General features: G+C 44.0%; 3 protein-coding genes across 3 annotated transcripts; all 3 read right to left on the reverse strand.

Moving 5' to 3' along the window:
- Positions 1–10328: 10328 nt before the first annotated feature.
- LOC101759124 (dCTP pyrophosphatase 1) lies at positions 10329–12491 on the reverse strand. The gene is made up of 2 exons (XM_004975239.2): positions 12280–12491; positions 10329–10858 (listed from the first exon to the last, which is right to left on the reverse strand). The coding sequence occupies exons 1-2, from the start codon at positions 12442–12444 to the stop codon at positions 10511–10513; spliced, it is 513 nt and encodes a 170-aa protein (XP_004975296.1). The 5' UTR covers positions 12445–12491; the 3' UTR covers positions 10329–10510.
- Positions 12492–13508: 1017 nt separating this feature from the next.
- On the reverse strand, positions 13509–15380 carry LOC101758720 (40S ribosomal protein S27). Its single transcript, XM_004975238.2, has 4 exons — positions 15236–15380; positions 15002–15103; positions 14823–14851; positions 13509–13838 (listed from the first exon to the last, which is right to left on the reverse strand). The coding sequence occupies exons 1-4, from the start codon at positions 15236–15238 to the stop codon at positions 13712–13714; spliced, it is 261 nt and encodes an 86-aa protein (XP_004975295.1). The 5' UTR covers positions 15239–15380; the 3' UTR covers positions 13509–13711.
- Positions 15381–17189: 1809 nt separating this feature from the next.
- LOC111257944 (putative B3 domain-containing protein Os04g0346900) lies at positions 17190–19290 on the reverse strand. Its single transcript, XM_022828495.1, has 4 exons — positions 19117–19290; positions 18817–19020; positions 17339–17515; positions 17190–17225 (listed from the first exon to the last, which is right to left on the reverse strand). Exons 1-4 carry the CDS (start codon positions 19288–19290, stop codon positions 17190–17192), a joined length of 591 nt encoding a protein of 196 aa, XP_022684230.1.
- Positions 19291–19549: the final 259 nt, after the last annotated feature.

A 19549-nucleotide genomic window follows, 5' to 3' on the forward strand; every position in this document is an offset into this window, starting at 1 on the left:
CCAGCCCCAATCAGAAATCTAGGCTAAGTCTGAAATCAGTTCAACCAAGCATTTTGGCTTAAGCTTATTGCACAAAATATGAACAGAACGCTAGCAAAAACCTTTATAAGAGTTTGAGAAATAAGTTTATACAACAACTTACTCAATTGGACTCTGGTCAAATTCACATCAGAAGCTTTTCAAAATTAGGGCTCAAGTCAGCCAAAAACCTTGAAATCAGCCAAACTGTCGTTTTGCTGAAATCTGGAAATCCGACGTTCCTCCAAACTTTGAAGGTTTGTATCTTCAAATTTGCTGTGAATTTGAACTCAGTTGCATTACAAAAGTTGAACTTGGATCTGACGACTACAACTTTTGCAAAGGGAATAAATGTCGTGCAGTTCAAGAATCTGGAGTTAATTGCGCTTTAAGATCGGCCTGGCGAAGCAATCCTGCAAATCCCTCACGCCCAGAGCACGCTAGAGCACGTGCCTTGCGCTCCGCCCACCACTCGCCGCAGGGCCCTCGCTCACCGGTGTAGCGCCTCCACCCGGTCTCCGACCGCGACAGGTCGACGCCTCGCGCGCCCCGCCGCCAATGAAGCGTCGCGGCCCCCCACCACGCTCCCCTGCCCAAGCACGTGCCCCCGCAGACGCCCTACTCAACACCGCCACCTCCGCCAACTGTCGCCCCGGCCGCGACAACTCCTCTCCGCCTCGCCAATGACGCGTCCCAGCAAAGCCGTTTTTGCCGCACACGCTCGCTTCCCTTCGCCCGCGCCTGCCGTGCCACCCTCCCTTCTCTACGCCAATGGCGCCACCACCATTAATGGCCACAGCAGTGCCCCGGCTCCCCTCCGGTCCCCAGCTGCCAGTCCCGGCCCTGCCTCGCTCGCCTGCTCCGCCCGGCCCTATAAATGGAGCCCCTACGCCGCCTGAGCCCCCTTCCCCGCTCGCCCTTGCCACCCACCAAGCTCCGCTGCTCCACATCCAAGCGTCGTCGCTCGGTCCTCCCACGGAGAGCCCACTTTCACGCAGCCTCGCCCTCCGCCGATGCCGCAAATCACACCGCCACCACCTCGTGCAGCTCAAGCCGCTGACCGTTGTTGTCACCAAGCTTCGACACCGCTGAAACGCCGCCGCCCAGCTCCGCCGCAGCCGCAGCGCCGCCTCTCGCCGTTCCACCTCCACCGAGCCCCCTCTGCACCCCCAATCGCCGCCAATCGACTCCCGGTGAGCTCTCGCGCCTTTCACGTGACTTCTTGCCCTGGATTGGCCAGCACATTGCCAAAATTTGGCCGGATCGCCGCCGTGCGCGCTGCCAAGGACACACTTGTGTCTTTTCCTTTCTTCCAGGGACCTTAGCACTACACCATAAGTTTGCCACGATTTTCTTTTAATTTTGATAGAAAATGATCCAAACTTTGAAAATGCACCATAAATTGTACAAAAATAGCAAAAATGTCAAACTAATTTCGCTAGACTCAGTATAAAGTGTAGTTTCAAATAAAAATGTTGTTGACACATGTCTCTGCTAGAATAAAAATTGGAATAAGTCAGCGGTGTAGTATAGTTTGTAGGAAAAATATAGAACCTGATCAGAAGCAGAAGAAAAACCACTTTCCTTTTTAGGGGAAAAATAAATAGGAGTAATATATGAGAAAAAGATGCCTTCACGAAAAATTATGAAAAATTCACCAAAGGATCTATTTCACCTCGGGAACCTACTGTTAAAATTTCATACCTAGATTCATTATGTTTTCTATCTTAAAAATAGTTAAGCACACACTACCTTATCGTAATGAAACAATCTTGATTATTTTTGTGCAACTCTAATAAGCCTCCAGTTTGTGCAGTAGCTTAATCATGACAAGGTTAAGTTGCTGGTAGAGTCTCAACTTCATGGCTTACTGTTTGAAAATTGAAATAAAATTTGGGAGATGAACCAAATTAAATGGAAGAAAGAACCTTAAGTAAAGGTAATAGTCTTTTTCGGAAGAGGTACAAAAGAACATTCAGAAATAGGATAACTTTTCGATCTAAAGTTTAATAAAGTTGAGTTGTATATATGTACACAATCACCATCAAGTCAACCCCGGGTTTACACAACACACCTTACCTTATGAAGATAAAGAAGGTGTAGAACCTTGTTTAGGTGAATGTGGTCATAATGTAAATTATACTTCAGTGCTAATTCATCTTTTGCATCCTATGAGAAAGCTTGGAAATTGAACCTGATGCATTTGCATTTCGTGTAGAGTTGAGCCTCGCTGACGGAACATACGAGCTTCACCCGGCGCTAGAACAAGCAGTCGTAGATGATCTGCATCAAGTTGGAGCCGAACCTATACCGGAGCAAGCCGAGGACCAGTTTGCTAACTCCCCGTGTGAAGGCAAGCCCCGGAGCATGATTTCCTATCTTTAAATACTTGCAATACAATTGATTGCTTTGATTGCGCATTTATGTTCTAGGAGTTGATTAAAACCATGGATGCATGAATATAGTACCCTTGATCTGAACACTAGTATGTTAAGTCAAGTAGTTGCAATGCTTAATAGGACTCGGTAAAAGTCGAGTGATTTCCTGTCACTCACGAGTTATAGGAGTTGATTGCTTTATTTATGTTGCAACTATAAGGACGATGGACGGGGCCGGGCTTATGTTCAGTACTCGGTGGTTTGCCCCATCTGTCTACATGAAACTGGACTAAGGTCAAGATGTGATAGTGTTCGTGATCAAGTATTTGAAAGTACTAATCTCATACCTAGTATGGGATAGGGAAGCCTAGTACCTGATTGAACTGGAACGTCAGCAGATTGTTCCACTGTCTCTGCAACGAAGTTCCCTTGCGGTCGCATGTGGTGACAAGTGCGGTCATAGAACGGTAGAGGCCGGGTCTATGGAGCCTTGTACCAAGGGAAGTGGGCCCAACATGGGTCTGGAAATTGATGGGGATGGATGACAAATGAAGCGACCCTTCACAGTGTGCGGATGTCGTGAGATTAGGTTTGCCATGCATGGTTAAGAAATTCGAATTGATTCATCTGCCTCTCACAGTTTGGGATTACTTGATCCTATGCTACACTGAGTAAGAATGGAACTTGATGATGATGTTAATATTAATGCTTGTCATAAATTGTTTGGAAACTATGCTTGTTTAGTATAGTTGCTAACTTAGACTGGTAAATGAACGTAGAACTTGTGGCTAAAATATTGAAAGTAAGGACCTACACTAGTCGCTTTTGGTAAAAACAAACCCCCTAGCCAAAAAGCTTGCATGTCTAGGTGTTGGTGGATTACTACCACTGGTCGGTTAAGTCTTGTTGAGCATAGTTGCTCCGCCTTGCTCGTGGCACATCTTTTCAGGTGATGTTGATACCCCTGAGCTCGCTGCAAGTGGCACTTGGCCTTCCCAACTTCCTCCTGGTTGGACGGTTTAGTGGGATCCCTCATCGGACAGCGAGGATCCGGATCATTAATGTCATGATCGGCTTCATCATGATATCCTGCAACGACGTTAGCTTCCGCTTATTTATTTCTGCTGCTTGAAACTCTTCAAACTATGTTTGAATTTCGAACTGGATGTTGTAATAATTTGATGCACTCATTTAATCTGGATGGACTGTTGTAATCTCTGTAACCACTCACCTTCGTGTGAGCTATGCTTTTCGATCTGTGTTAAGTGGTTTATCGGATGAAATCCGACGGACTACCGAGTTGACTTGATTAAAGTACATGATCGCGTGTTAGGCGACTTAAGTGTGCTTTAGCCAAGTTAATTTGGGCGGTTCCACCACATAAGCATGGCGAAACAGGAGTTGTAATAGAAGATGGTGAAAAACATGATGATGATAGCAACATTCCAAACTAGGCTGAAGGCGGTGCTTGTGTAGATACTACAATGGATGAGGAGGAAGAAAATGTTGTAGAAGATGAGTTGATGCACGCTAAATTGATGCGATGGCACAAAGAAGAACGTAAGCAATATGAGATATTGAGACACTCCGCAAATGGGTCACAATGGAGAAATGTTGGCAGAGAATTTCCAAACATTGAGAAGGATGCAAGGAACATAAGGTTTGGTTTAAGCACAGACAGAATGAATCCATTTGGGGAGTTTAGTAGTGGTCATAGTACATGGCATGTGACCCTATGTATCTTCAACATTCATTCTTGGTTGTGCATGAAGCGGAAGTTCATCATGATGTCGGTCCTTATCAAATGCCCAAAACAACCAGGAAACGACATTGATGTGTACCTAAGACTGTTGGTTGATAAACTTTTACTACTCTGAAAGGAAGAAGGTGTACGTGTGTGGGATGAGGACAAACAGGAGATTTTCATCCTCCGAGCATCGCTTTTCATTACCATTAATGATTGGCCTACACTTAGTAACCTATCAGGATAGACGAACAAGGGATATTGGGCATGCACCCACTGTTTAGATGAAACCGACAGCATGTATTTGATAAACTATCAGAAGGTCGTGTATGTGGGTCATCGTCAATTTCTTCCTGCGAATCACCCATTAAGAAAGAAAGGAAAGCATTTTAAAGGGGAACCCGACACTCATGCTAAACCTTTGCACCGTAACGAAAAGCGTGTATTTTCTATGATAAAGGATGTGAAGATAGTCTTTGGCAAGGGCTCTGGTAGCCAACCTGTTTGATAATGAATGTGCAGCCATGTGGAAGAAGTCTATATTTTAGGAGCTACCTTATTGGGAAGTCATAGAGGTCTGCAATGCAATTGACGTGATGCACATGATGAAGAATCTTTGCGTGAACCTGCAGCTAGGCTTCCTTGGCATGTATGGGAAGCCGAAAGCAACGCGGGACCTGAAACGTACGAAACAATGAGAGGACCTACATCCAGAAAACAAACAGAATGGACAACACTACTTGTGTCCTGCCAGCTACACTATCAGCAAAGAGGAGAAAGATAGCATGTTTGATTGCTTGAATAGTATGAAGGTCCCATCCGAGTACTCCTCGAATATACATGAAATAATAAATATGAAAGAGAAGAAATTCACAAATCTCTAAAGTCCCATGACTGCCACATCTTAATGACACAATTGTTTCTAGTTGCATTGAGGGGCATTCTACTAGATAATGTGAGATTGGCAATCGTAAAGCTATGTGCGTTCCTCAATGAAATTTCGCAGAAGGCAATCAATCCAACAATCTAATAAAGCTACAGAATGGCATGGTCCAATGTCTTGTTAGCTTTGAGATGATCTTTCCACCTTCCTTCTTTAATATTACGACACCTGGTTCACCTTGTTAAAGAGATAACAATTATAGGTCATGGCAGTCCTACACAATATGTTCTCTTTTGAGAGGTTCATGGCAGTCCTAAAGAAGTATGTTCGCAATCATTCTCGCCTAGAAGGATGCATCGCTAAGCCTATGGAACAGAGGAGGTCACTAAGTTTTGTGTTGACTTTATTGATGAACTTAGTCCGATTGGGGTCCCTATGTCACATCATGAGGGGTGGCTAAAGGGAAAGTGCACACTAGGGAAGAAAGCTAATATATGGAGGCTGAAATCCGCAAAGCAAACTTCACGGTTCTGCAAAATCCTTGGTGGCTCCATATATGGAGGAGCACAAGAATATTGTCCGGTCCGAAAACCTGGGGAAGTCTGAGGCTTCGATTACACTGCATCATATAGATACTTTCGCCACATGGCTCCGATGACACCTCATGAGTAACGAGATGATTGGTAAACAACTTCAATGGTTGGCTAGGGGACCATCTGTCTCAGTCTTGCAATACCAAGGGTACGAGATAAATGGGTATACATTTTAAACGAGAGCTCAAGACCAAAAGAGTACTAACAGAAATAGTGGTGTTCATATAGTTGAAATAGACAATAATGGGAAAAGGACAGATACTATGGTGTCATAGAGGAGATATGTGAACTTGACTATGGACCTTACCTTGCTAGAGGAGGCGTAACGATAGACCAGTATAGGATGACACTAGTGGACCTCAGCAAGATTGATATAGAGACGAACCATTCATCTTAGCCAAGGATGTGACTCAGGTTTTCTATGCGAAGGAGATGTCAATCAAACCCAAAAAGGGTCCTAAAAAGTCAGAAGATGAGCCAAAACGCCACATAGTTCTAGTTCTTCCAGGGAAAAGAAAAATCGTTAGAGTTGAGGACATTTCGAACAAGTAAGATGACCTTCCTCTATTCTCAGTTGAGGTTGACCTTCCTCCATTCCTCCATCCTATCGCATTTAGTACTGAATAATCGATATAGTCGGGGACCAAGCACTAAAGGGGGGTGTTTCCCAACCGGTACTAAAGGTAGTATACATGCTTATATGGAGATACAATATGATAGCTCGGAAAAAATGGGGTATCTTTATGGCAAAATGCAAATGCTTGACGCTCAGAACAAATTTTTCGTTAAAAAATGTTAAAAAATAATTGACATGCTAATCAAGGAGAGGCACGAGAGGATGGTCGGAATTGAATCCCCTCCAGTTTCCATATGACGGCCGGCGGCATATATTTGTGAAAGACCAAATTAGGAAAGATGATTTCGCAAAAGAAAAAATGAAATGAAGCCGCTACAAAGGCACAACAACTTAGCAACGACTGGGAGCCCCATGCTAGATGGATCATCAACCAGCAAACGTATGGAGCCTGCCGACGAGGCAAGTGCAACAAGTTTGCTATGGCTAGCTGTGACATGATCCTGGCATTATGACAAGCAACGTCGGCACGTTTGCCACGGCAGTGACAAGATCAAGGCAAGCAGCCGACTCAGTTAGTCGCCGCAGCGTTGACTGGATCAGCTAGGACAAAGCCTACGACAGAAAAGCTCGCAGGACAATGCGATGTGGCCATGGTGATTCATTAGCTAGGGACTGCTTGATGGTGGTTCATTGCATCAAGGTTTCGACAATGATGTTAGGGTACCGGAGGAGATGGAATGTACTGCCCACGTACCGGACTGCAGCTTCACAAGGACTGAGGAGGAGACGACTGATAACATAGGCGAGGAAAGCGTTGCGGATTTGTTTCTTTGTTCCATTTTCGGCCTGGACTTGGACCTGGGCCCATGGGCCGCCTCCTGCACCGTGGTTTAATGTGGACCTGCTGTACGGGCATGGCCCAACTGTCACCGTGCCCTTGTTGCTTACACAGATGGTATAGAGGATAATAACATAAGTATGCGATGAATGAAAGTAGAATGCGAAATAGGGTAAAAATCTTAGGGCCTGCCTCGTCATCCAAAGAACGCCTGACCCCCACAAACCCTTCCCACAGCTCGAAAGGACAAGTGCTGACGTCACTGCATGTTTCAAAACATAAAAAGATATAGATTTTAAATTGAGCTTCCAAATTATACTTCGATTGCACAAATATGTTTATCATAATAAGAGCGCTAAAACAAGACTCTACCTGAATATTTTTGGATGGCATTTACTCCAACTCATAAACCTAGAACATCCAAAAGAAAAATGCAACATTTTTACAAGAAAATGAATGTTCCAACCTCTCGATAACAGTACTCCAGATGAGGAGAGAAATGTTCAAATTCACTAGAAAATATTAAATATTTAGACAAATAATTAAAATTTTATACATGAAGAAAATACAATTTACACATCAGAAACAAATCAAGCAATCTCATGAAACAAAGAATTTATACACCGGGACTTCAAAACAAATCATAGTTTCTAAATCAAGCATCCAAGTAAATTTCGATTCCAAAATTATGTTTCCCACAATTAGAGCTCTTACGCAACACCCCACTTGAGTATATTTGGATGATATTTTCTCAAAGAATATTTCAAGTAAAGTAAAAACTTGTTCGAATTAAAAGAGAGATTTGTTCAAGAAAAATGTGATATCTTTACAATAAAATGCTCCAGCTTTACGAGAAAATTATTCCCGAGAAAAATATTTCAACTCCACAGGAAACATTGAATATTTAGAAAATAATAAAAAATATACAGGAGGAACAAACAATTTACATACTTGAAACAAATCATGTAACTTGTGGAACAAATATTTTTCACACCTAGAACAAGACATCGTGATAACGAAAAAATATGTATAAACTAATGACAATGTTAGTATATGCACAAGTAGAACAAAAATATGTGTAAGCTTGAACAAATTATGTAACCCAGGCAACACATTTATAGGGACTGAAAGAGCACCCCCAAACTATATTGTTTGAGTACGGGTAAAAGAGAATTAGGCTAAAAATTAATTATAGAGAGATGGGAAGGAGGCTGTGGGAGAGTTGATTCTGACACATGTCAGATTGTAACATATGTGCATTAGGGATGGATTCGGATCGGATACGCATGAAATCGAATTCAGATAGCACTATTTACCATATTTTAATTCGAATTCGAATACGAATATGAATATTATTAAATATGAATACAAAATGAATAGTTCGAATTCGGATTCGCATTCGGATACTTGTTCGACTTATAACATAGCGTCATAACGACTAAAATTTTGCATTTATCGATGGTTTTATAATTGATCAAATATCATGTTACAAGCAGTACATAATAGATATTGAAAATAAAATATGATTAATAAATAACTAAATATATCAAAATAATATAAAAATAAGTATTTTCATAAATATATATCATTTAATAATAAAAATAAGTTCATTAATACATTTAAATACGATTTGTTCATTTAATAAATAATATAATGTATTTAAAAATAATATGATTAGTCATATTAAAATTAATTAAACTTTATCATTATATAATACTAGTAATATTAGGTTAACATAATTAGTCATTTGTCATATAGATAATTTTTAATAGTTTAAATGTTGTAAATAATTATTTTATTAGCAATATTAAAATTAACATCATTTGTAATTAGTATTTAGTAATATAAATAAGTTTTAGATGGCTTCATTGGTACTTTATTCTTTGGTGGATACGGATAATGTTGGATATGTCAATTTTGTCGAATACGAATCTGGACCGGATAGAGAAAAACATTGAAAATCAAATGCGGATACATTCATTTGACATCCACGTTAAAAACGAATACAGATACAGATATCCATATTAACTTTTTAGCGGATACGAATTTAGATAATTCGGATTTCCAGACATCCATATCCATCCCTAATGTGCATAAATAGCTGAACAATAGATGCATGGGAGGGGCCGCCGGACAAAGACACCTAGAAAGATATAAAATGCCCTGCATGGAAATAAAAGAGGGAGAAAATCACCACAGTTTACTAAATATACCTTGAGAAAAATTAAAATCACAAAATGGGCCTAGGTGACTACACGATTCACGCCAATTGCCGAGAGCTTTTGTGAAGTGGCCGACGACGCAAATATTCTGATATATGCTTTCCAGACTCTTCTCCGTAAACGTTCTCAGTAATTACTAGTCGTCAACTAAAAAGAGTACTCTTGGCAAAATCCAATAATTGTGACACTCTTATCCATTCAGTCAAATAAAATATTAAATATCGCAATAAATACCGTCGGCCATTTGACGAGAACACTCGGCATCGGCAAAGAAGTGTAGATCGCGCAGTATAACACGCCTTGGCATGGTCAGATGCCATCGAGCCGTACGTCGGCCATGTCGACCATGCATAAGTGCGTGCGTCACTCGTGGAAAAATGACCTTCCATATTCAATAAAAATCTCGGTTATTTTTAGGTTCGGAATTAAAAAGTTTTAATCCCGAGTCTAAATTTCGTAGTTCGTGAAGATACATTTAGTCTCGATTGGTAACACCAACGGGGACTAGGTTGGTGTTACCAACCGGGACTAAAGGATCACTCACTAGTTACTATAAAAGGATTGCATCCCCTACTTAGATGTGTTGTGTAGATGAGATAGTAAGGAAGTTACGCGCGAGGTTTGAGATTGTGGGTTCGAATCCCACACCACGCACGCGCATATTTCGCGTGACTTAACATGCACATGTGTGGGAGGCTCCCAGGAATTTCTAATACTTTTTTCAAAAACCCTTTAGTCCCGGTTAGAAAAACCGAGATCTATGAGGTTTTCTAACCGGGATTACTGCTCGTTTCTCTGCCAGTGCGTGTTACATGTGCCCCGGCCGGAACCAATGTGATCTTATTCCATGCTTCCTTGTTCCTTCCTCAAAAGAGAAGGAATTACATTCCGTGTCCGCTGATACTCTTAACAACATCACTTAACCATGTGTTATCTGTTATGACCTTTTTGCAACCGATACTCTTGCTTAGTGAGCAGGCCTAGTGTCATCCACAATAAAAAGAGGGGGGGGGGGGGGGGGGGGGGGAGGGGGAAGAGCGGACTTTCAGTCACCTAGCTAAGAACACCAGACAAATGGCGAACCAGTGAAAAATAGAACTGTTTAAACATTTAATTTCCTTTCGAAAAAAGTAAACTAAGCATATGATCAAATAACCGCATATTATGATCTCCATTACCACAGAACTGACAGAACCAAAACCTGCAGGCAACCATCCTGCAGTGCTAGCTAAAGCTCTCAGATCGAAGCCTTGCCAGCTAGCCTATCAGTGCTCCTTCCTTATCACCCTCCTTGACAGCCTCATTCTTGTCATCGCCAGTGGTACTGCCAGCATTACCATTGCTGCCGGAGCATCGAGCGAATTTCTTGGACGAGGTGTTGTGGCGCTTCCCGACCGGGTGCTTGATGGCGTTGAGCCCAATCTTGCGCAGCGCGGCCTTGCCGAGGTCGACGCCGCACATGTCGGAGAGGCGGACGAGGTAGAGGAGCACGTCGGCGAGCTCCTCGCCCAGGTGCTCCGTCTCCCGGGCCTCCCACCCCGGCAGGCCCCGGGGCACCTCGCCCCTCCACTGGAAGATCTCCGAGAGCTCCCCGACCTCACCCACCTGCAGCAATGCAAGTCACGTCACACCAGTCAACAACAGTAGCCAGAATTTGCAAGATTATTAAACTAAAAAACACATGCATAAATGTTGGTGAGAAGTCAGCAACAAGTGATGAGTAGACTGGACACAGGGCTACAGGAGTAGAGGACAGCTTGCTGCTGCTGGTCAGGCTCTGTGGCCACCTCACAGCAGCATGCTTTTTATGGCCATGCCAGAGGCTCACAAAACTTGATAAGAACAATGAACAAGGATGCATGGTGGTCACTCCTGTTTATGGTCACTCCGCCTGCTTTGTGCAGGCTTTCTTCTGCATCAAATTCAATTTCTGCACAGCAGCACAACTTCAAGTAGCACACGACGAACAGAAAGGATCTAGATGACCTTTCGTTGCTGAACCAAGGGGGCAAAGCATATATGCTAAAAAAGACAAGGCGCTGACAAATTATAACTACATGAATGGAAAAGGAACAACAAACATAGGGAAGTTCATGTAGCCCGATAACAGGTGATGCGCAGCATTTTCTTGTTTCTTTTGGATGGTTTTTCCTGTTTCCCGGGTCCACTTGTCTACAACATTGTTCATGGCGTCAGAGCCAGAATTGATGACTGCATAGAGATCATCATGTTTATGGGTGCAGCTGGAAACTAATTAGGCGCACAATTAATGGCCATACGTTCCTTTCAGTTTCATCAGTTTTCAGCTTTCTTCTAAAACTAGACACGACAATTTTTCGATTCTAGTAGCGTGCACATCTCGTTCAAAGCCTAAATAATTCGGACGCTCAATCACATACAAACAAGGAAGAAGATCCTCTAAGATCAAATTTTTATTGTATAAAGTATGCACGCCCCGTTCCAAAGTCGATCTAGTTTATTATACGAGACAAGGAAGGCCAACAATTTTGGTAGGTGAAAACAACACGGGACGTTTCTTCCCGTCGAAGATAAATAGCAATTGATATTCTACCAAAATTTCCATGTACCTATCGATAAGCGAGATCTCGCCATTATCTACTACTAATTTAAGGATTAGACAATAAATGACAAAAATATGCCGATTGCCTGATGCCACCATGAATGCTGTAGAAAGCAAGAACAGAGAGAGGCGGAAAAGATGATAAATCTTTCGGATGGCATGAGCACAACTGCGTACACGGACAAAAGACGAAACGAGCCCCCCATCTATTCTCGAGAAGTCAGTCGACAATGCAAGAAACACAATCATAGCAGGAAAGAAAAACGATGTATCACGCACGCAGCTAGCTAGTATAGGAGACGAACGAAATCATCGTCGAGCGAAATCCGCAAGAACATAACACTATCTGAGGATGAACACGGGGAATTTCTTGTGCACGCGCGGGCGCAGAGGATCGAATCGAGGAATCGGCGAGGCAGAGAAGGGTAGGGGTGTGGCGGCGTACCATGGCGAGGAGGAGGTTCCTGGGGCTGTGGAACTGGTCCCAGTCCCGCTCCTTGGCGAAGTCGGCCATCCGCTTCCGCAGCTCCTCCAGAGTCACCGCCGCCTCGCCGTCGACGCCCTTGCCCTTCGCCGCCGCCGCCGCCGCCTGGATACCGCCGCCGTCCATCTCTGCCTGACTGGTCTGGCTGGGAAGATAAACGGGAGATGAGGAGAGCACTGCCCAGGTCAGGTCAGGAAGGACCGAAGGAGCTTTTATAGCGGCAGGGAGACGGACAGGGAGGCGAGGAAAGCGTGTGGATTTCTTCCGTTTTTGGTTGAACTTGGAACAGGGCCCGTGGGCCACCTAGTGCCCGGTTGGTGGTTTTACGCGGGCCTGCTGCTGTATTGGCGTGGCCCACCATGTATTTTTTTTCGAAATGGCCCACCACCAATTGATCGAGGAAAGCGCACGTTATAATAGTTGTCTAAACACGTGTTCATACGTCCCTTGAATTTGCTGTGAATCTAATCTACCGTGTATTCCATCCGTACCAAATTATTATTCGCTAATCTGCCATATATTGCATCCGTCCTAAAATTACTATTCGATAATCTACCATATATTCCGTCCGTCCCAAATTACTATTTGACTTTTTTTATACATAGGTTTTGCTATCTTTTTTTTATACATAGGTTTTGCTATCGATCTAGATGTATGTATATTCGTACGTAGCAAAATCTATTTATTTAGAAAAAACTAAAAAGAATAGCAAAATCTATTTATTTAGAAAAAACTAAAAAGAATAGCAAAATCTATTTATTTAGAAAAAATTAAAAAAAATAGTAATTTCAAATGAATAGTAATTTGAAATGGAGGGAGTAATTGCATAAAAATACTGTAATCTGCCATACATACTTGCATAGTGTATTGTGCGGTTGCGTGCCCGGAAACATATATATATATATATATATATATATATATATATATATATATATATAGCCATTGTGCACAAGAAGCTACTCATTTGCAATATAATTGCACTACTAGTAATGTAAGATTTCAACGACCTCTCGTGTCAAGATAAATTTTGTAGAGTGATAACACTAAAAAAACAAACTGTTACTACTACCAGACATAGCCACAAAACACGAACATCGCCACAGCTTAAATTTCTCAGAGCATATTGCAATCGACTAGCAAACTTGCAAGCTGCACAACCGGCAACAAAAGCATCGCTGGACAAGAAAAAATTTGAGGCATCAGTGGTAACCACAACACTTAGCAGCTTTCACTCAAACAAAGTGCAGGTTTACAGATGCGTTGTCGCAACATCACAGGCTCTAAACAGGCATAATTAACAAAATCCTCCACGAGTACATATCCTGGAAAAGATATACAGGAGTTGCTCATTAGGACATCCTTCTTTTTCCTCCCCACAGCAAGCACCGGGAGCCTAGTCGCCCTTGCGGCGGAAGGAGCAGCCCTCGGTGAGCCTGGCCTTCCCACCGGTAGGTTGGCAGAGCACCGTCTGGCAGCCTGGGCACACCACAACGGTCTGGGAGTGGCTGAACACAGTGGTTCTGCAATCACATCAACAGAGAGTTAGATACTGTTAGCAATTCTTTGGTTTGATCAACATCCCATAAAAACAGAAACAATGCATGTTTCTAAAGCACCTAAGCTCTGGTCTGACGATTCATCCTAACTCACTGGAATCAACTTGTGCATATGTTACAATGGAGGAAGCAACAGAAGCCCCGCAAACACTAGTACATACATGGTTAACATCTAAAGGACAGAGACAAGTGCAATCAAGCTTAGAGATGACAAAAAATATCAAATTTACTGGAATCAATAAAAAAAGGCTGCTGCACTTGCAGCAATATCAAGCAACAAGGCATTACGCTGTGGAATTTTCAAATTTACATCTAGCACAATCAATTAAATCACCTAGCACTAAAGCCAACAAAACAAGGAACTTGTACCGGTCAGGTAAGAAACTAACAAAAACTAGCGTGTGAATAGCAGTTTCCATCTCTACACCTATCAACATTTTCTTCGCAATGTATAATGTGATAACAACCTATAAAACTTTTGCTAGACCCTTGCAACAAATATAAATTCTACCAAATTAAGATGCTTCATTCTACCAATAAGTTCCACAGTCTTAACATTGCAAAAAGCACAAGGCTCCAACAATTGAATCAAGATTGACACCTTACTTAGTAGTAATTAGAACACTACTTGCTAACTATTGAGTACAACCCCAGAATTATCAAAGGAAAATAAGTAACACAGGATTAGCATAACACACTAACCATGATAAATAGACAATTGGCGAGATGGACACAATCTATCAACCTCTGAAACTATAAGTAGGTGAAATAACTTTCCTAAACACAGTTTGTGCACCATTCAATGAGCACACAAAGCAAACAAGCTATCTACCACACGTGCCACAATCTATACAAAGTTCTACTCATGGCTCAGTCAAGCAAAATCGCTCTCAATTGCAATTTTAGTGACATAAGACGAAAAGGGGAGCAAGGATCAAGAAGCCTTACATGCTGAAACAGCCCTGGCACTTGACATCCTGCACAGATTGGAAAACAAAACACAGAGCAAACACAATTAGAGCCGGTCTCCAACCAGACTACACAAGAACGGGCCATCTCTTAACAGATCACAGACGATTTGCACCGCTCCATCACGCAGAAAGCGACGAAAGGGCATAAACGCGTACCATGAAGAAGGAGTTGGGGGACTGGACGAGGCGCTTCTTCTTGTGCTTGAGCTTCTCGAGCTCCGCCGGCGGGTTGAGCAGGTCGATGTCGTTCTGGAGCACCTGCACCGATTCCCCCCCAATAAACAACCAAGAGCAACATCAGATCGAATGAGCAAATCAACCAAGCCGAGAAACGGAATCGAAATGGAAAGGGTAAGAAGCACACGGTCGAATCGAATCAAAAAGCTGTACCATCTTGGAGATGCGGTCGCCGCCTCGAGCGCTCTTGCGACGGAGGAAGCGGAGGGAGGGAGCGGGAGGGCGAAGGCGAGCGCAGGTGGCGGCGGGGAGAATGGGGGCTAGGGCTGGAAGAGAGCCTTTGTGACCGGAGGGTGGAATTTTTATATGTGGACGTGGTGAATCTGAGGCGTCCATCCGGGTGCTCCGTCCATCTTGGCCGTCCGTGGGATCGGAGAGTCGGATTTCAGCAGAGACCTGCTTTTCAATATTTGTTAGGGTGGTTTGGATGGAGGGACGGCGAGGACGGGATATGGTCATCCCTATTTTCGAGGATGGAATAATCTCATCTGATGTTTGGTTGGAGAGATGGGGACGTCCCTAGTTTTGTGTTTGGTTGGAGGGATGGCCGAGGGACGAGATGGATGGCGTTTGCGTGCTGTTAACTATGGATCCCAATTGTCATTGACCTAAAAACTGCGGCCCCATATGTCATCCACTATCTTCTTCTTCCTCCCATCTTCTTCCACCCAACCCCCCACCTCTAGGCACCGCCTTCTTCCAACCGGTGGGCTTTCTTCCATCCGGCGGGCGCGGGCCCTTCCTCCTCTGCCGGTGCTTGCCCTGGAGCCGTCCGCCTCCAATTCGGGTGCGGGGAGCTCCCAGGGCCGCTCCCCCCCCCGGTTTCCTCCTCCTTTCGGGGGCCCCGCCCTTTCCCTCCCCCCCCCCCCCGACGGTGCCGCCCCCGAGCCGGCCTTCTCCACCGCCGACGCCATGGCCGTGGCCTGCTCCGCCTCCGCCCCCGGCCGTGGCCCTAGCCTGCTCCGCCGCCGCCCGGCCACGCCCCAACTCACGCGAGACGGCGCGCTAACGCCGTGCGGGAGGGAAGGATCGGTCCGAGCTTTTTTGAGGGACCGATCCGTCCCACTTTTTCATGGAATATGCCATTTTGATGCCGTCCCCATCCCCATATCTCTCCAACCAAACACCTGTAAAATTGGGACCGTCCCGTCCTGTCCCTCCATCCAAACACACCCTTAACGTTTGCATTTATTTTTTATGAAAAATTTAGAACCTGCTTTTCAGGAGAGCTTCTTTGTGTGACAAGGGAGAGATGGTTCTACTATAAAATTCCATTTTGGATGATTTTTTAATTCTAGTTCTGCTGGAACAGAAGAGAAACGTTTCGCTTGGTTTTTGAGAAGAAACAAAAATAAGCAAACCTTTCAGCAGGTTCCGTGGTTTTTGAAAAGAAATAAAAATTATGCACCCATTCCAAACACAGTGCTTAAAATTACTCATTTAGACGGAAAAAAATATTTTCACCATCGAACACAACCGCCAGTGGAATAATTTGACCACTATTCGTAAGAAACAGATGCAGAATACAGTTTTAGAAACATTTTAGGTATATAAGTCGGAAATTATGTGATTGAAAGATTCACTGTCCAATCAAGCTCTATATCACAAAGTTAAATTTTGGACTGGGTTCCTAACCATTACAAGGAAACATAATTTTAGTCTGAGAGCACTGGAAGTGCCAACAACCTTAATTTTTAACCTTGGCCATGTCAGGTTGCTTTCTAACTTACTTCCTCCATTCCAAATTATAAGTCATTCCAATTTTCTTGGAGAGTTAAGTTTGACTAAATTTATACAATGAAGTACTAACATTCATGATACCAAATAAATATCATTAGTTTCTTCATTAAATATATTTTCATAGTATATATCTATTCTATTCGGTGCCATAGATCTTTGTAATTCTCTCTATAATTTTGGTCAAATATAAAATAGTTTGACTCTCAAAAAAAAGTTAGAATGACTTATAATTTGGAACGGAGGGAGTAGCTAACTTTGCAAAACTAAGTAAGTAAATTCCAAGCATTTAGGTTCACAAATGAGAAAAGCAGGGCATCAACAGACAGGACCTCCCTCAAAGTGTTCAAGTTAAACACCCAGATAACATTTACTCTGTAAGCCAGCTAGTTGATAAACCTGTAATCTGCACATTCCACGATAAAAGAACAACAACAATCTGTTCCTAGCTTATTGACGTGCGACGACAACATGCCACAAGGTGGTTTCAACAATGCTGATAGTGCAGACATCACCAACCTTGATCTCATTCTCCTCGCAGAACCTCTTCCAATCCAGACCCCGAACATAGTGGCTGCTATTCTTGTTGGGGACAACAAGCACCTGCCAAGACCTGGTGTTGCTCATTGAGGTCTTCAGCGTGATGGTGCGAGGTTCCCGTAGTCCAATTGCATCACAAAAGGCATATGGCAAATACTGCGAGAATACCAATAACGAAATTGGTCAGAAACTGACTTCTATAAGCAATGATCAACAATCCAGGTATCATATATAGAGGATGAATACTCAGACTTCTGAATTCTAGTTTGATCATGTGGGGTTTGGTAAGTCAAGACGTGATACTACGGCCCTGTTTGGTATGGCTCCAACTCCGGGTGGAGATGCTCCACTCCTGAACTCCACATGGAGCCAGCTCCGCTCCAAAACTCCAGAACAAAAATGGGGTGTTTGGCTAGATGGGTGCTCTCAGCTCCAAAAAAAATCGATTTCAGTGTGGATTGCCATTGTTGCCCCCCAATTAAGGTCCCACTTGTCATCCTCTCTATCCCATCTTCTTCTTCCCCTTTTTCCACTGCACTGTGTTGCACACGGGAGACCCTCCACGGGCAGCGGGGTGGGTGGCAGGCTGGGCGGCGACGGGCGGCGGGGTGGGTGGCGGGCTGGGCGGCGACGGGCGGCGGGGTGGGCGGCGGGCTCGACGGCGGGCGGCGAGGTGGGCGGCGACGGGGGTGGCGCTGGGCGGCGACAGGCGACGACGGGCGGCGGGCGGCGGCGGGCGGCGACGGGCAACGGGTGCAGTGGCGGGCGGCGACGGGCGGCGGGCTGGGCGGCGACGGGGGCGGCGCTGGGCGGCGACGGGCGACGACCGGCGGCAGGCGGCAATGGGCGACGACCGGCGGCGGGCGGCGACGGGCGACGGGGGCGGCGGCGGTCCGCGGCGGGCGGCGAGGCTGACCGGCCACGGGGGCGGCGACGGGCGGGGCTCTGGCGGCGAGTGGGGCTCGAGAGAATAGAAGGGAGAATAGAATGAAACGATTTTTTATATAACCAGTGGCATTGGTGGGTAATTACCCACCAACTCCACGAGGAGGTTCAAAAGAGAGGTTTCTGGAGCAGCAAAAGAGGTGCTCCAAAACTCCACCTCCATTTGCACTACAGCTCCATGGAGTTGGCAACTCCATGGAGTTTTGGAGTTGGGGTGTTTGGCTGAATTTTTTGATGGAGCTGCTGGAGTTTAGGAGTGGAGCCGTGTCAAACAGGACCTACGTCAAAGTAAGTACTTTGGTATATTGATTTGTTTGCTCCTGTGATGCACACATATAGTATCAGTAATTAAATAGGTAAATGAAACTGTTGGAACTGCATTTAGAAATGTAAGCTTGTTTGCAGAAGTGCTATATTGTAGTAACATCGCAGTTTCTATTCTTGATAAAAACTGAAATGAGTTTATCCAATTTCAGACTTGCTCATACAAATAGAGTAATGGTTGTGCTTACAAGATAGTTTTCAATTGCACTGTTATTGATCTCCTTCTTTATCCAAGCTGCCGGTCCAATCTCAAAAACACATCTTGTCTTTGGCGACACCTTCTTCGAAGAAGTCATCAAGCCTTCTGGACTCTTTTGTCCTTCACTACTTGACACGTCGTTCTTCCTCTTAGGCTTGCTACGGCATAATTTCCTACTGGAAGAAGGACTATCCTGCTGCATTTGAATATATGTTAGTGTTGATACTTGAAAGAGAAAGGGGTAAGTGCTTCAGTGCTTAACTCAGATAGCAAACTTGTTCATCTTTACCTTATTATGTGTGATAACGACATGCCACAGTGTGGTTTCAACAATGTTGAAGGTGCAGATGTCACCTTCCTTGAGACTGTTCTCCCGGCAGAACATCATCCAACCCCTCGCAATAACGAAGCTGTTGTTCTTGCATGGGAGACCACCAACCTTCCATGATTCCGTACTGTTCATTGAGGTCTAGAGTGTGATTGTGCAAGGTTCGAGTAGCCCAATTGCATCACAGAAAGATTTTGACAGAGACTGCAACAATTGCAATTATGGTTTCAGTAAGCATTATCATAATGGCATTAATAAGGACTGCTAGATGTAAACTTAATTTCTTTGGATTCGATAATAGATCATGAATGCAGACACATGAAAAAAATCTACGGAACATCTGATATCATCAACTCCAGCACTTAAATATATTATAAGTAGTTAGAGCATCAAA

This window comes from Setaria italica, chromosome VII (assembly GCF_000263155.2).
Source record: "Setaria italica strain Yugu1 chromosome VII, Setaria_italica_v2.0, whole genome shotgun sequence".
In the NCBI taxonomy this organism is placed as follows: Eukaryota; Viridiplantae; Streptophyta; class Magnoliopsida; order Poales; family Poaceae; genus Setaria; species Setaria italica.

What these genes read in the sequence shown, in the direction of transcription:
- LOC101759124 (XM_004975239.2), bottom strand. Translation starts at nt 12,444, where the DNA reads ATGGACGGCGGCGGTATCCAGGCGGCGGCGGCGGCGGCGAAGGGCAAG. An exon ending in GGAACCTCCTCCTCGCCATG is followed by an intron (nt 10,859 to 12,279) that starts GTACGCCGCCAC and finishes GCATTGCTGCAG; the next exon opens with GTGGGTGAGGTCGGGGAGCT.
- LOC101758720 (XM_004975238.2), bottom strand. An exon ending in CCCCCAACTCCTTCTTCATG is followed by an intron (nt 14,852 to 15,001) that starts GTACGCGTTTAT and finishes CAATCTGTGCAG; the next exon opens with GATGTCAAGTGCCAGGGCTG. An exon ending in TGCCAGGGCTGTTTCAGCAT is followed by an intron (nt 13,839 to 14,822) that starts GTAAGGCTTCTT and finishes ATGTGATTGCAG; the next exon opens with AACCACTGTGTTCAGCCACT.
- LOC111257944 (XM_022828495.1), bottom strand. Translation starts at nt 19,290, where the DNA reads ATGAACAGTACGGAATCATGGAAGGTTGGTGGTCTCCCATGCAAGAAC. An exon ending in TCGTTATCACACATAATAAG is followed by an intron (nt 19,021 to 19,116) that starts GTAAAGATGAAC and finishes CAAATGCAGCAG; the next exon opens with GATAGTCCTTCTTCCAGTAG. An exon ending in GTGCAATTGAAAACTATCTT is followed by an intron (nt 17,516 to 18,816) that starts GTAAGCACAACC and finishes GTATTCTCGCAG; the next exon opens with TATTTGCCATATGCCTTTTG.